At 39.7% G+C, this 17110-nt stretch overlaps 1 protein-coding gene across 1 annotated transcript; it reads right to left on the bottom strand.

Annotated features, from left to right (window-relative positions):
* Positions 1-1966: 1966 nt before the first annotated feature.
* Positions 1967-15447, bottom strand: LOC131234911 (uncharacterized). The gene is made up of 7 exons (XM_058231907.1): positions 14854-15447; positions 12989-13843; positions 7798-8153; positions 4974-5185; positions 3640-3896; positions 2878-3056; positions 1967-2479 (listed from the first exon to the last, which is right to left on the bottom strand). The coding sequence occupies exons 1-7, from the start codon at positions 15077-15079 to the stop codon at positions 2396-2398; spliced, it is 2169 nt and encodes a 722-aa protein (XP_058087890.1). The 5' UTR covers positions 15080-15447; the 3' UTR covers positions 1967-2395.
* Positions 15448-17110: the final 1663 nt, after the last annotated feature.

The following is a 17110-nucleotide window of genomic DNA, read 5'->3' as shown; positions in this document are numbered from 1 at the left end:
AAATCTATGGATGGATCAATAGCCCGATTGACCAAAGAATTACTTTGTGGAGCAATTGATGGATCAATGGCCAAATAAGGAGGATGATTAGCAGGGGTATCTGCTGAAGGATCATGAAGTTAATTGACGAACGGATCTGTGGATGGAACTGAAGATGAATCGAAGGATGGATCAATAACAGAACTGATGGATGAACTGGTTACATCCACAAGTGAGAATGTATTGATCATGGCCAAATGATCCAAACTGATGGTTCAAGGTCTAAGCATGAGATACTTCTGTCCATGATCAGATGTAAGAAGTGACCATGATTGGGCTAACTTGATGGGTCGATCTTCATCACTAGCTCCAACAGTGGACCGCGATATACACGGAGACTCAAACTTGAGGATGGGTTATTTTTTTTACATGCATGGACTAATGCAGTGCAGGAGAGGAGAGGACCCATAATCTTACCGATCAGCGAAGTGGACCCCACTAACTGTCTGATCAATCAGGGGGCCCATAGTATTCATACAGTTGGATCAGGATTATACTAGTCTTTTAGAAAATAGTAATTAGCAGGTTGGAATACTAGAGAAGCATAAAAAAATTGTGACTCAAGTTGCCTATTTAAAGGATTAGCTAATAAACCCTTATTTTTGTTATTATTTTCAGGAACTAAACAACATTTAAATGACATAAAAATTGGTCCCATTTAAAAGCTTATTGAGTTAAGAGTTCAGACACATCCAAGATCATGCCATTTTGACATGCATTTAGTTATGATCGCTTTATGAAATCATTGCATTGTCGTTATGGGATTTATTTACTTTTTATTCCTTTTTTTTTTTTTGTGTGTGTGAAAGATTTCATTACTAATATGTTCTTGAATAGATGGTCAATAATTATATTTAATGAATAGTTAGGATTAGATTAGGGTTTTGAGCCTTTACATACTCAAATACTAGATGCTGTATGGCTCAATGGTGAAAAAAATGAGGTTCTGCATTTGGATTAATTCTGTGGTATGATGATTCTAGTCATGCAAAAGTTCCAAGGTTGATGTGATTACAATCCTTAAACCTCAAATCTGGTGTTAATGTCAGTTGTTTCGGTTCATCTATCCTACACCACCGTTCTACTTGGTCCATCACGATACAATGGATAGTTTTGATACAATGTCCAGAGTATGTGCAGATCGTATCACGGGATAGAGATGTTTGGAAAACAGATAAGATCCCAAATAGCATGCAGACTCTTTTTTCATGTCATGGAAGATTTTTGCTCATGGGCATCAATCACAAGTCAGATGATTATCTGAATAAGATTAACAAAATTGCAAGAAGGGTGTTAGATGCAAAGTCTAATTGATTATGCACATTGGATTGCTGCATCACCATTCTTTTTTTGAGGCCAGCGCCCTTGCCATCTTGCTATTACTAAAAAGCTATTGTTTCAAAGGATCTGTTTTCTCAAGGGATTGACAATTAAAAATATATGAGAAAAGAAAAGGAAAATGGAGGTTCTATATAATAATTCCAATGAATGGTAACAATATTCAGTTTGAGTAGAGATTTTTTATTGGATATATTTCTTTTAGAAAAAGGATGGATGCTCATATACAAAAATTACCAAACTCTTAATTATGTGTTGGGGCATTTTCACACCGGGCTTGAGCGGAGTGGCCTATGGGATGCAGGGGCACACTCGAGGTGGGCGGCCCATGTGAAGCAGGCCCCACCCATGTGAGGCGGGTGGCTCATGTGATGTGGAGCCCACGAGGAGAGTTCGGCCGAGGTCCTAACCGATGGAATGTGAGGCCTAGGCTATGAGATAAAGAGATTTATTCGCCATACTCTATTAATTCAAGCTTTTAGAGCAAGTGGTTATCGCGTATACACCATGCAATTCGACCTATCATCATATGACTAAAGAGTAGAAGCATCATACATGTGCATCAAAAGGCTGATTAGTATCAATGAAATGAAATTTTAAGAGTCCTGGCAACAATGGGACGAAAATTTACATTGTCATTGTACAACAGTTAGTGCAGGTAAACCACAGGGCCTTCGTAAATCCACAGAAAATTGCACTAAAAATCAATGTGAAGTATATCATATATTGATCAAAATGCTAAAAAGATAGAAAGAATGCAAAACCTCGACCTGACCTGAATTGCTGGTCCCAAAGGAAAACAGCATATCCCCTATGGCCCATCATTGAAATCAAACCTCATGATAGTGGCAATGGTCCATTCATGGTACAACTCAGCAAAAAAGATCACCATCTCTAGATGCATTTGCTGAATCATACTCGCAAGAATGAACACGGATGGGCTTTGCGACAGGCTCAAAATACATACAACAAGAAAGAAAGAGACCTTTCTATCTAAAATCTCGGAATAACGCATATTTCACCCTATTGCTTGTGACGGAACACTCCGCTTCTCGTCTGCCCTGTGACGGAAAAGTTTAGCTATTGATCGCCTTTCGCAGTCCTGCGATAGAAAGAGATAAAGACAAAAGTTAAACAATAAGCTTCTTTCTGTCCAGTTCTACATTGTTCGAGTAAAACGTCAATTGCACACTAATTAATGCATACAAGATCCAGATTGCTCATCTGGGCCCCACCATGGACAAATCATAGACTCAAAATAGGCCAGCTGAAAAATGATTCTAAATGCCAAGGTGGGGCACAAATTGGGAAGTGATCATTGTTCCTTCAAATCAAGAAATCAAAATCAGCTGGTTGGCCTAATCTACAGACAATGGCAAGTTCACATAGGTCCAGCTGGATGAAAAATATGGATCTTATTCATGTCTGCCAAATATCACCATGGAACATGTCTGCATGACTAGTTACTGTGTTCATGTTATCATGAAAGAGATTATGTACCTTGAACATATTGAGATGAAAAGGTTTCCCGGGATTCATCCTTCTCAGCTTCAAGTATGTATACGCAAAACTCAACTGATCACGTGGGGTGAACCGGTCGATCTCATTGAACCAAAGACAGGAGAACAGGTTTGACATAGGTGTGTGAGCTCTCACAATGAAAGATCCTTCTGGAACATCTGTCGACAACATCAATAAATGGAAATAAGAGGCACAAATATTTGAATTTGAGGATTGAATGGCGTAGAAATTAGTACGGCTGCCAATGGGCTGGGCCTGGGGCAAGGCAAAATAAAAATAAAAATAAATTCAATGCATATGACCCAGCAGGCCCAGCACAAACAGCAGAAAATCCAGGCCCACTGACAGCCCCAGGAATTAGAGGGTTTTGATAGTCAGCAAATGTATAGTTTGTTGAGGCACAAGTCCACACATGTGGGGGCCATGGTTCAGTGATGTAGGCTGTTGACCTGATGGCACCACCACGCTGAAAAGTTTCCCAAACTGGATGATCCTAATACTTCGATCAAAATGCAGCAATGGTCCACATTCAACAGAGAAAGAATCAAAGAGATGCCTCACAATCTGGAAAAGTTTTAGAGCATCAGCCATCCATTGTGGTGCTCATGAGATCAACGGTCCAGATCAACCATGGAACCCTCATGTTTGGAGTTGGGGGGCTTAGCTAAAGATAATTTTGATGAGGCTGAGCACCCCTATAATTCCTTTGCATGAAAGTAGACAATTAGATAAGATTCATACAGCTAGGCAGCAGTTTGTCTGGATCCGAGGGATTAAATTTTTTCAGCCCATCCGCGTGGTAAAATGCAAACTGTTGATCTATAATGGTATGGTTAAACTTGTTCAGCTTCTTGTTTCGCGCCACTTCTTCCCATACACAGTGCCGATCATAGTGATTAGAGATGGCATACTCGTAACCATGCCGCCACAAGAAATATTCCAAAATGAGGAGAGGATCGCTTTGGAGCCGCAGTTTGCTATCCAGCCAGATTGAATACCTGAAAGGAATTTATTCGGGGAAATCTAACTTTAGAATCAAGAGTGTTTTATCGGAATATTCACTTCAACTTTGAAGATTGCAAGTTCTTTTAGTCAAATTGGGTGCTGAAGTGCATGGGAAACTGATTTTCTCGGTTCTCACACTGTGTAAAGAGGGGAGAGCTACTTGCAGACTTCCATTTGCAGCCTCCAAACCTAGATGCTACCACACCTGTGAAGACCTTGGTTGTTCATCAGGTGGGGCCTACTGTTAATGTGCCCTACCCAAAATCTTCTCATTGGATGTGTCATGCCAAAAGTCGAATGTGGGTGGTTATCTTTTTTATTACCTGTCCATTTTTTTATAAATGTGCGAGCCCAGTTGATGAACTGATCACCCCTTGGGCAATGGCATATTTACAGTTGGTGCACAAATGTGGGTGTTGTGGGTTTGGAGACTACAAATACATGTCTGCAAGTGGCCATCCTCCTGTGTAAAAGGAAATAAAGCTCCAAAACCTTGACAGAGTTCAGTAAGAGAAACCCCCGAAACAAAGCTAAATATATCAAACACAGAACATCATGTGAGAAGATGTCTCAAACAAAGCCTAAGCGAAAAGAGGTGAACAGGAAAAAGAAAGACACAAAACCTTTACAACCAATGCAGTGTCCAGTGTGTTAATAACAAATATAGGCAAGTAGTTTAACATGCATTCTCTGGTAAAAAACAAATGATGAATATGAAACCAAGGTCTCCTAATTCCACTATGCACATCCTAGGCCCTCTACATGGATGTGTCAAGGTGGCATTTTCATGGAAAATCCAAGTTATCCATTTGGTGGGCCCAACTTCTAGATGCATTGCCCACAAATAGGCCACTGCACTTGCCAGGTGGGCTGCAGTGTATGCAACAAATGAATGGCTAAAAACAATTAGCAAGTTTTTCCAGCTGTTCATTGGCGTCTTGTATGATGTGGCCCACCTGATGACTGGACCAACTTGAATCTTGGGCCAGGGCACATACATGGTGAGACCCTTTATCTCTTAGGCACCAAACTAGACACTTCTTCTGTTATCCAATTATCTTTATTCTTACCTAGCAGAAGGAAAAAGTCGATGTGTCAAAAACTTTGGTACTTTGCCCACTCTCCTCATGTCGGAATAGGGTAAATTCTTTACAACCACAATCTTCCACAAACCAATAAACCCCATTCTATCAGGTTTTTGACCCTCCAATGATAATGTTTGCAATGTATTCTCATCCACAAACATAACAAAGCAGACATTTTTCCTTGACAAACGTGTGACCTGCAATCAAGACAACATCAAAGATTTACCTTAGCCACCAAGTGCAAATGTAACTAATGTTTCCCTATGACAGTTTATCATGCAAATATGCGTCAAACATTGTTTTTAAGGCTATCTCTGAAGTTCGGAGATAGAAAAGTATAATTTTTGCTGCCATGATCATCATTATCATCACTGTAGCCGTGCTGCAGCTATTTTTGGGTTGGAAAAAATGGAAAGACAAACTGTGTGCGCACGCACGAGCAAGTGTGTAATGTATACTATGGAGAATGGCAATAGCAATATGGTTGCAAACAAAATGCACTATGGAGAAATGTAATTAGAAGAAATGTGACAGTATGAAGGGCCCGGGGGAAGGAGGGAGAAGAGGTGTCGAGAACAAGGTTTGAAATGGGTGTGTCACGAAACCCATCATCCACCACCGATACTGCTACATATGAACCCATATTGGGTTGTTTCGGGCCAATACAGGGCAGATACACCCACGTTGTTCATGGGCGATACTGGGACATTTCAGGCAATACTGATACATATCGGGCGATACTGGTACGTATTGGGAGATACATACCAATTTGAGACGATACTTTAACCATTGGTAGGTAGATGGAAGAACTTTTTTATCTGAGAATAAAGATCATATGCAAGATTGATAATATTACAAACAAGTGATGGTGAGTGGGCGATGGTTTGAGATTTCATGAAGGCATTCATTTCGAAGTGGGGGAAAGGGTATAAGGGTGAGATTTTGAGAGGCTTTTTGGGTGGGGGGAGAGTCTTGGTTACTATATTACCTCAGTTATATAGGGCAACAACCTGAGAAAAAATCCGCACAAGAGTTTTATGAAGTGGTTTGGAGTAAGTGGTGCAGAGTTGTCTACTTCCAAAATAAAAAATAAAAAATTGAAGGATGAAGAAATCAAGCACTTGGATATGCTTGCTCTCCTTAATGAAACTTAAAAGCGTTCAAAACAGGGAAGTTGCACATACTTGACAGGGGTCGGCAAATGAAGCTTTTTCATCCAAAGTTCTCCGCAATGCATTGTCATATTCCAGATACTATATCAGTCCACGTGCTATAGTTTAAATTTTTTGGTGCAACCGCAGTTGCGGCTTTTTGTTGGACAATGGTTGATGGAAAGATCATTATGATCAATCGCCTCTACCTTGAATGCTCAGAGACCCTTTTCACATGACTTGGGTGATGCAAGGCTGGATTGTCGGTGTGTTCTTGGGTCAGAAAGAGGGGCCATTCATGGAAAGTGAAATCCTGGTCGGTTATGGTTCCTTTGTTACCATGAGGCACTTTGAAAGGGAAGAAAAACCAGAATTTTCAACATAAAGACCTTTATTCAAGAAAATTTGTTACTGGTGAGCAGTCACATAAAAGCATCTGAGGTCGTTCTTGCATGGCTCGTTCTTCAAGCCGTGCTTCTCCCTTCCCCCTCTCCAACGAGCCATGCTTCTCCCTTCCCATTCTCCCCAAGTCGAGTGCCAAAGAGAAACAGAATAATTGAAGCTTGGTGATTTCTCTGGAAGACAAAGCCCAAGATAACAGAGACAAGTGTCCCATCCTCGAGCAGAATATTGTTCATTTCAGTATTGCTATTCTAGAGATGTGGGATCCTACAGTAAAGGGAGGTATCATCCTTGACAACATAGTTAACCTAGGAAGGATTTTTCATGACCAATTTCAGCATTGAATGAGATCGAGGTGGAGACTAAAGCTCTCAAGGTTGTTCTAATATTCTCTCTTCTCATCCTAGGCATATCCCACATGCCCTGGTGTTGCTTGGGAGTTCACCTCATATTCAACAATGGATTGGTAGGCTTAAACCAGAGACATGGAGACTTTCTTATGTGACAAGGCCAGGGATTTAGCATCGAGGTTAACATCTTGTTTCAACCTTTGCAGCAAGCTACTGACCAAGGGCAATAGTGTTGGCAAGATTAGGAACTTATGGCAAGATTTTATTTTTTTTTTGCTGGGATTCAATCCCTTGATTTGATCTTTTCGCTGGGAGGCCCTCCAACCCTTTTGTAGTTTCTTCCTTTATTAATAATGTTTTGTTGTTCATAAAATAACATATCCTGTCTAAAATATAGTTGTTGTTGCTAGATAAAGCTCTGGGCATTGTGAGGACAGTTCACATCTACATTATTCAAAGAGTTGGAATGACCTCTGTAATAGATGTTTTAAGTTATTTGTTTTATAATTTATGATGCCTCACTAATGTGATAGCAAAAAATGCATCTTCACATCATCCATAAGCAACATCATTCCAAGCATTTGAAGCAAATGAAGAAAATAATAGTTCACAAGAAAAAAGAAAAAAAAAACTCCAGATGTGAATACAACTGACAGAACTTAACGAAAAAAGAATGAATCTTTGGGAAAAAAGGCTCTCAGAACTTTAGCAGAGTTTCCATATTCTACTGAACTGGATATTGTTGCAGGGATACACTGATTGATTCAATCACAACCAAAGGAAATTAAATTCAATTCGCAAAGAAAATAATATGACAGCTAGCAAGATCATGAAAATATCTAGTGTAACTACTTCAAAAGCGCATTTAATAATGGTTCATAACTCGCAAGATGCTAATCTCCATACCATTTTATTAGTAGGCGTCCTCAAGTTATCGGAATTCCCAAAGATGCAGGAAGATACAGCTATATGACAGCTACTCATGAATCTCACATCATCCTCTGCCAAGTCAAATCCAGTACTTGGAGATCCATTGGGACCTTTAACAAAGCCACAATTTATAGTTTGGTCATGAGCATAAAACGACTCTTCCCTTTCTTGGAGACTCTGATGCCCAGCAAATCTGGGTTCCCACTCTTCTGGTACATTTGGTCTGTTTTCTACTTCTGTATACTGCAAGGTGAACCTTGAAAATTTTCTGCTCTCTAAAGGTTCTACAAGTTGAGCTGTAGAGTTTAAAAACTTCATCTCACAAGATGAACCTGCAGAGGTTTTTTAAAAAAAGGCGTTCAATGTTGATAACAGAACAAGGTAAAAGGGGCAAAAACGAGAGATCATGATGATACACCCAAATCCTAACATATCTGTACCTCCCAAAACTTATTTGCATATCAGCCAAAAATTAACAGACTTCTAATTTCAAAATAACATTTGTACAAAAACGTGAGAAACTCATGTATAAGAGAAAAATCTAATAGCATGTCATCATAAACAATACAAATGCAGGATGGAATGATTTAACCTAATATGATGCCATGAAATTAAAAGACAGATTAACTAGAGCAATGGAACGACAAAATAAAGCTATTTTACCATAAATTCTGAAATTTCATATTCATGGCATGTCCAAATTCAAGCCTACAACAGTGCCGCAATGCAAATCTCATAAATTGCTGAATAACCGGGACCTATGGGAGATAGAACCCCCTTCCTAGCATAGGGTTAAATCTGAATTCAATGGAAATCATATGTCTTGTAAGAGTTTTGATGTGTTAGGGTTGTTTAAAAGCTAGGGAATGTGAGAAATGGGTTTGGGGTATCTAGGCTTAGAGGAATTAGGGTTTGGAACATTAGGGTTGAGGTTTTGGGAGGTTTCGGGTTAGGATTTCAGATTTTGGGTTTAAGGGATTTAGGACTTAGGGTTTCTAGAATTGGGAATATGGGTTTCAGGTTGTGGGAATTAGGTATTTATGATTTGGATAAGGGATTTTCATATTTGGGGATTTGGGTTTGGAAAAATTAGGGATTTTGGAATTTTAGGGTTAAGATTTGGTGGAATTAGTTTATGGGTTTTGAAGAGGGAAGCAAAGGGAATGGAAGAGCATTCGTGACGAAACACGGGGGCCACTATACAAGGTTGTCCGTATGGACAGCTGTATGTGCGTGCGTCCGTACGTATGTACGGACAACAAAGGATGGTCGGCTATGGTCGGTTTGGGCTTGAGATGGGTTGATTTAGGTTTTGGATGATAACAAAGAAGAAAATAAAAGAGAAGAGATGAAGAAGGAATAAAAGAAGAAGATGAGGAAAGATGATATTGAGGTGGAGGATTTGGTTGGATGTTGCTCTCAGCAAGCACAATGGAAGGATAATTTCACAGGGCTTTATTTCCACCATCTATGTTGAATCCTTAAGAAATACTTTGTTGAAGCCTTCGTGTCTTTAAGTGTAGCAATCAATTGAGAAATTACGTAGGACAACAACAATAAATAAAATACTTATTCTTAATAAACTCCAAAATAGGAATTTTGCCCCACCCAACATTTTTCAAGTGTTGGAATTCGGAAAGCAGCAAAATAAATAGACCATCTTTTTTCTTTTTCTTTTTTTTTTTTTCTTTTTTGAGAGGGAGATGATGTAGTATTCTTCTTTTCAAGTAATTGAAATTGCTTGGGATTTGCCTTCTTTGGTGAGCAGATATGATGAGAAGGTGGTCTAAAGGGCCATTCAAGTCAATAGGTGGAGTTTAACAAGGCATGCTTCCACATGCTATTATGTGGGAATATGGAAGGAGAGAAATAAAAGAATTTTAGTAACATATTTTCCTCTTTAGAGATTTTGAAGGAACTCAATTATAAGTTGAGGACTTCAATCCAAGGAGTTCCAAGGGTAGATATTTGAATTCTATTATTTCTTTCAGTAGCCATTCCCTCACTGTGATCATCTTATGAGAACAACCTCCTTTGGTTGGATGAAGCTTGATGTTGATGGAAGCTCAACAGGAAATCTGGGCAAATTCGAGGTTGGAGATGTTAATATGTAATAAAGGACCATATCAAATTTTTGTTTTCCTCTGTCCTGATAAGGATTGATGATTCCGACAATGCAGAACTACAAGCTATCAAGGAAAGTTAACTCATATTTTCCAATATGTTAGATACTATTTTGGTCAGAGTTAACTCAAAGATGACCTTACATGGGTAGTGGGAAAAAGCCCCATACCATGGAAATGTGCTCCAACAGTGAATGAAATTAAAGCTGAATTGGCCCCCAAACAACTCATTTTCAAACATGCTCTGGGGGAGGGATGTCCATTCATTGGCTGATTCTCTTGCTAAGAAAGGTGTGTCTAGAAGAATCCTTTGTATTGGAACTACTTATCAATTGCCTTGGACCCATTTGGATGTAGAAAAGTTTTACCGGAAATGTAAAGCATTAAGGAAACATGAATAAAATGAAATATGCAAAAATGGAAGGAAAAAAAAAAGAAAAGAAAAGAGCTATAGGGGAGCATTTCTGCTTCCAATGGAAATCTGATGCAACAATGATATGTAATGGCGTAATTTCCATTTTCTGCATTTGGATAATTTTCATGGAAAAGCTAAAATGGAAATTAAAATGAATCATTCTTTTCAAAAACTGGTAGATTGTTAAGGAAACTTTGTTAATGCCTTGGTTTGCTTCCTGAGATGGAAAATAATGTATTGACTTTAAGAATGGTAATGATAAAGGTGAAACAACAATGAAATGGAAATGAGGATGAAATTCATTTGAAAGGGGGCAATTTTGGAACTCCCAAACATCAGAAATATGACACTTCCACATAAATGAATTTCATCCATTACATTTCCACACATCCAAACGGACCCTTAATGGATGAGAGTTTCTCTCTCTTTTTAATTTTAAGCATGGATTTCTTTAAAAAAACAGATCCTAAGAGCAAGCTCACATGTGATTGTTTTCATAGATATAAAGCTTGAATGCTGTAATTTTGTGGACCCCATTTGAATTGCTTGCAATGACCTACTCTTAATTTTCAAGTCACCCCCCCCCCCCAAAAAAAAGGGAAAAAAATCCCCTCCACTCCCCAAATGGATCTACATTTCGAACTGTACTGGTGAGAACTTCAATACAATTTACGTGATTGTTTTCATAGAAATTAAAATTCAATATTATCCTGTGGAGAGAGGAAGAAACAGTGAATCATTTGTTTATACATTGCCCCTTCTCAAGGGAGTTCTGGTAGCATTTTGGTGTCAGCTGGGTAGTCCCGAAGTTGATAGCTGACCTGTTTGTTCAATGACATGAAGGAGGCCTAGTGGCGGCCTCAAAGAAGAGGTGGAGAATGTTCCTTTTGGCTGGTTTGTGGGCTATTTGGGCTGAAAGGAATAATAGATGTTTCTGAGATGAATGTGGTTCCTCTAGGAGTGTTTTCTCTATGGCCCTTGCTAATGTAGTTCTTTGGGTTGGGCTGCAGCCCTTGTAATTTCTCTGCTTTCTCTTTCTCTGTCTTTTTGGTTGTTGTTTGTTCTTTTTCTTTCAGCTTTGCCTTCTTTTAATAAAGTTGTCATCTTTCTATATATATATATATATATATATATATATATATATATATATATATATATATATATATATATATATATATCTATATATATATATAAAATCCTGTGGACCACAATGCATTGCTTGCAATCACCTAACTATAATATTTTTTCAAGTTCTCCCTCCCCTCCTATGTTCCTGATCTAGGTCATGCATGATGCAAGAGGCAGTTGATCATTTGTTCTTGAATTATGCCTTAGCCGAAGGAGTCCGGAGTGGGTTTTCGGCCTAATTCACTGTAGTTGGGTGGTCCCATGGTCAATTGAGGCTTTTCTCCTTGCATGGTATGGGGGTAGATTCGACAGAAAGGAATGAAGCTGTGGAGGCTCACTTTGCTCATTGGATTATGGGTAATTTGGGCAGTGCGCAATAACAGATGCTTCAGGAAATGAAGTATTGTTCGGCAAAGGTATTTAGAAAGGTGAAACTATTTCAAGTTGTGCTTTAGCTTCTGTCTTTTTGTAAGTTTGGTGCAGATCTCCCATCTGCTTCTTTAATAAAATTTCAGTTATCTTTCAGGAAAAAAAAAATGATGTTTCAGAGAATGAAAACAATGTTTGGAATTGGGAGAACCCACAATGTATAATTTTCTTGACATCACAAGATTTTAAACATGATTCAAAAAAAGAGCAGAAATATAGCACCAAGTCCCAAAAAGAGACATCACGATAATTTCCTACAACAACGCATGGGGGGTTGGACAACAGGTGGAAGGATTTCATGGTTGCTGACTTTAGATAGATGGACACAAGTAAGAAAGAGGGTATTTTCTCTTAACATTTGCTTTCTCTAAGTAAGGTTCATCATGTCATGGAGTGCATGACAAAACATGATTGTCATTCATTAGAGAGGGAAAATGCAGGAAACAGATTGAATTACATAGACAGGACATGATAAAGCTAAAATACATCAAGGGAACAACGTAAGAACATGTCAGTATAATGGAACTAAAAGATAAACATAGCTAGGAAAGAGGGGATGCCTCGGTGGATTATGGTTACCTGAAGTTGTGGGTGCGTGTCCATCGTAGGTATCTTCTGTCCTTTTGGTAAATACTAGAAACATTGGCTTAACAAGAATCACACACTAACGTTTTCCTTGTATGAAATTACACACTTTATTATCAGCATGCTTTTTAAAAGTTTCCTTTATTTATTTATATAGGTAAGCTTGACTTAAACAGAGACCTCAATGTTGAAACACACCCTGCATGTCATTGAGGGCAGAGGTAGTAAGAAAGATTTGATGACCTATGATTTAACTTAGGATATGGTCTTTGATCGAGTGGAATGGAGGGGATTCGTATGGCTGACCCCAATTAGTTGGGATAAGGCTTAGATGATGACAATGATGATGATACTTTTTTTATACAGTTGTACATATAATTCTGGGTTTCAAAATTTTTCCTTGCTCCCTCATATTCACAAACAAGCCAACTCGACAGAAATGAGCATTCAGAAGTCCCCCATCTAGGAATCAGGATAGAAAACTTGCCAGAAAATCTGTGACGCTTCCCTCTTTTTCTTGAATCCGGCTTCTTTTCAGAAATAGCACGTTTCCTCATTTCATCACCATTGGCATTGCCACGCCCAGACCCGATTTTACCAGTACTAACACTTTCAGGTAACAGAGAGGAATCTTTCTCAAATTTCTTACTGAAGGCTTCATCAGAAACATTAGACTCCCTGATCGAGCTCGACCGCCTAAATCGATTGTCAAGGTCATCTGAGAACTCCACACCATCATCACCTAGGCTTTTACCTATGTCCAAATAGTCCACACCATCATGTCTTGTAACATCAGAATCTTCCCTGCGAGCATCATGAGAATCAATACCATCATCGTCATATTCATCCTCCAAATTAGCCTCTCCATTCTGTGACCCACCATCAGCACCATCGGACAGGCCATGTTTGTCATTATTTTCTTCTCTTGATTGGTTGGAATTCTTCAGAGATGCCTCATATTCTGCCTCATAAAGTTTCAGCTCATCACGCCCAGCTTCATTGTACAATCCTGAGCTTCTTCGATTCCCACCTTGCTTCCCATAGGACCTTCCATGAGTATCCCTTGAAGGAAATTGCTTGTTTCTACTCATATCATTTGCCAAAACTTGACTCTTTCCTTTCGTTCCATCAAGATCACCAACATTCCTGAGCTTCGATGCATTTTGATTGTATTCCCCATCTCTTCTCCTGTCATCCCCATCCCAGTATCTTGAATCCCGACCAAACGCAACGGAACCTTTCCCGAACTCGAGAACTTTAAAACCCTTCCTCTGACCCGCACTTGACAGAAAATCCGCTACATTCTTTCCATCTGCATCTTGCCCATTTGAACTGTCGTATTCTGCACAACCCATAACTAGCAGTCATTCACCGATGCTTCAAATCTACTAATATGCTTCACATAGCAAGCTAGACTAGAAAATGAATTTCATAACGAAAGAAATAAACTTCAAGTTCTTGCTCTAAAGTCTAAGCACAGTACAAATGCAGAGGATACTTGCACAAAGAATATCCAAAATCCTCTTACATGTACATGTGCGAGTGCTGCACACATGAGAAGGACCAGGGACAGTCATCAGGCAAGCCCAGCCATGAACATGCTGTTATCTAACAATGAGGCAGGTCCACTCATCAGACGAACCGCACATTACATCAAATGTGGAACATTGGTGAAATTTTTTTCACCTTCAGTTCAGTACACACGTGTCTAGCCAATGAGCAGAGCAACCTCATCTCAGATCCGGGCATGTTTAAGGTGGGCCCCACCCAATGAACAGCCCAGAGGTCATCAAAATATCCCACACCATGTGTGCCTTGAAGAGTATTCTTGATCCTCTTGATCCATTGCGGGATGAATTACACAATTCACAACTTTAGAGTCAGTCAAGAAATACAGCCAACTGAGGAAAAGAAATTGTACCAAATTACAGATGAAACGGTACAATGAATCAGTGTAATGCTTATGGCAATCAAAACAGTTGATCTGGTGAGCTCCCTAGTAGGTTGGCCACAGCAACTGGACAATCCTAACCATCCAATCTAGTGAGTTTTATCTGTTGAATCCAGACCTTTGTTCATTGTCTGCCCAAGAATGCCCGACCAAATCAACAGTCCCATCACGTCATAAAAACATTCCCCACTAAATGTGAGTGGTCCAAACAATCAGAAAACACATTACTTTCGTGAACACTCTTCCGACTTTTTACTCAACATGAGAAAGGAATTCCAATAAAATGCATGTAAAAAAATCAAACCGAATTGCATCTACATTATATTGGATCTAAATAAAAAAACCGCTCAAAACAACATAATTTACCAAATAACCAGACAAACCGGTAGAGGCGGACGAACCTTTATCAGCAGCAAGGAAGTAAAGAGCGAAGACAGTAACAAGGAGCATCAGAGATATAATCACGACAACAGCACCGACCGAGACCTTCTGATACTTATCAGAACGTCCGGACCGTCTGATCCTACCCTGCTTGTGAGTGTTCCGAGCGGAGATCTGGTCAACGCTGTTGCTTCCGTTGACTCGGATTGAGAATCTATCCGCGCCTGATTGCCTGAACTGGGCCATTCCAACATTGTCCTTTTTCGAAAATGGGAAGAATCGGAAGTTCAAAATCCAGAGAAGTAGAAGGAAATTGAAGATGGAGTCTGGAAATTCGGTCTGACGATTACGGAAGTTCTAGGGCATTTTCTAGGGTTTCGAGTCTGCATTGAAGGGGATCGGATTTCTTTTCTGTCTTTCTTCCTTCCTGAGATGTTTTTCTGATATGAGAGAGACAGAGAGAGAGGGGCGGGTGTGATCAAGCGAGTAAATGCTTCGATCGATGGTAACGACTGATGGCGACTTCTTATATGGTGAATCTTAAATTACGAAATTGTCCTCTCCGTTTTCGAGAATTCCGGGTCTTGTACTTTGGGTTTTGATACGGTAAGAAGCGGACGAGAATTTCCGGTGATGTCTCTATGCCGCCCACCGAGACCGCGACACGTCTCCGTCCATCAATTTCAATGAATCATGTGAGGGCGCACGATGCCTTACCGTGGGGCCCACCTTGATGATTGTTGTATATCCACACGGTCCTTCCGTTTCTCCAGCCCTTTTTATGATGCGGTCCAAAAAAATGGGAGTTTCAGATCTCAAGTGGACCACACCACAGGTAACAGTGGTGTTTGAGTGCCTCATCATTAAAAATTACAAAGAGTTCCAAAGAGTGCATGGTAAGGTTTTTGTAATGTTTATTTGCTATCCAACATGAGATTACTAAAAGTTTTTAACAGTAAGTCGTGCCTCTTTCTAATGGTGTGGTTCACCAGAGATTTGGATCTTCTTGAGGTTTAAAATGAGATGGAAAAACACATGGAGATAGCGAATGTACAACAAGTATATCAAGGTGAGCTCCATACGGTTAGGGTAACACTCACTAAGGCATTATCTGGGTGTGGATGTTGGATATGTGAGGTGGATCTGTGAGGGCAGGATGCTCACGCATATGTCATCTGATTAAGATGCAACTGGGTATTATATTTGACTAGAATCATTATTAGCCAATTGCTCAAATTCCATAGTAAGCTAAACCCTATAAAAATATTAGGAGAGAGAATCCAAATGTTATCTATCCTAAAATGGCTCATTGATCTGTGACCAATAATTTAAGATAATGGACCTCTGTGACAAAGATAAAAAGTGTTAGGCACTCTCTCTACCCGTAGAAATATACGGCCTCTACTTCTTAGGATTAAATGAACTACTAAAGATTAGACCTAGCTCTTGTATACTAAGGATGCACAAATGTGTGAAATGTTGTGTTAATGCACCATCGCCGCCAAGCAGTAACCCGGATCAAATAATTATATCTTAACTCACTCACTTGTTAAAGCAAATACATTGACTGGTCAACTCGAGCTTTTGATGGGGCAGAGTCTGATAACTTAGCAAGCCACAAAGCTTACGCTCGAGCAGGAGGGGTTAAGAAGGGAATGGATGTTGCTTAATGATTGATTTGGTTTCGATGAAGCTAATCAAGGTTGGGTAGTAAGGTGGACGGTTTTGTCGCAAGGGTTGAATTGAGTAGTTTGAATCGTGGTTTGGGTTGCTCAAGTGGTTGGAGGATGTGTTGGACTGGATTGACCTGGTTGGACTCATTTCCTTATACTTTCTTCTCCTTAGTGGAGGGATGAGAAGGAGGGCTTGGAGGATTTCTAAGGAATTTATAGGTGCTTTAGGGAAACTTTAGGTGTCTTGGATTATCTGAAATAAAAGTGGGATGGGCTATTTCATAGCCTCATTGCATGATTTTCTAGTAATTGTTAAGAATGCTGAGGATGAAAAGGCTCCAATGGTCGGGATTTGAGATCAACACATGGTAAGATCTCGGTGATTAGATGGGGGTGGTAAGATTACAATTTTGGCTCAAGGGAAGAACAACAGAGTCATTCCTATTTTCACATGATTGCAGGTAGATTCGTGGAAACTTCACATGCTGTTCACCCTCTCATGCCAAAGCAGGAGAGCTGCTATGTGGTGGGCGGTGCCCACCATGTGGCTTGCTACTTGCTTTTGCAGGGAAGCTGCTGCCATGGAGTGCAGCCCCTTGGTCCT

Source organism: Magnolia sinica, chromosome 19 (genome assembly GCF_029962835.1).
Source record: "Magnolia sinica isolate HGM2019 chromosome 19, MsV1, whole genome shotgun sequence".
Taxonomy (NCBI): Eukaryota; Viridiplantae; Streptophyta; class Magnoliopsida; order Magnoliales; family Magnoliaceae; genus Magnolia; species Magnolia sinica.
Note: the sequence above shows the minus strand (reverse complement) of the source record. Positions and strands in the feature narration are given on the sequence as shown.

What these genes read in the sequence shown, in the direction of transcription:
- LOC131234911 (XM_058231907.1), bottom strand. Translation starts at nt 15,079, where the DNA reads ATGGCCCAGTTCAGGCAATCAGGCGCGGATAGATTCTCAATCCGAGTC. An exon ending in CTTCCTTGCTGCTGATAAAG is followed by an intron (nt 13,844 to 14,853) that starts GTTCGTCCGCCT and finishes TGGGTTGTGCAG; the next exon opens with AATACGACAGTTCAAATGGG. An exon ending in TTCATCTCAATATGTTCAAG is followed by an intron (nt 2,480 to 2,877) that starts GTACATAATCTC and finishes TTTCTATCGCAG; the next exon opens with GACTGCGAAAGGCGATCAAT.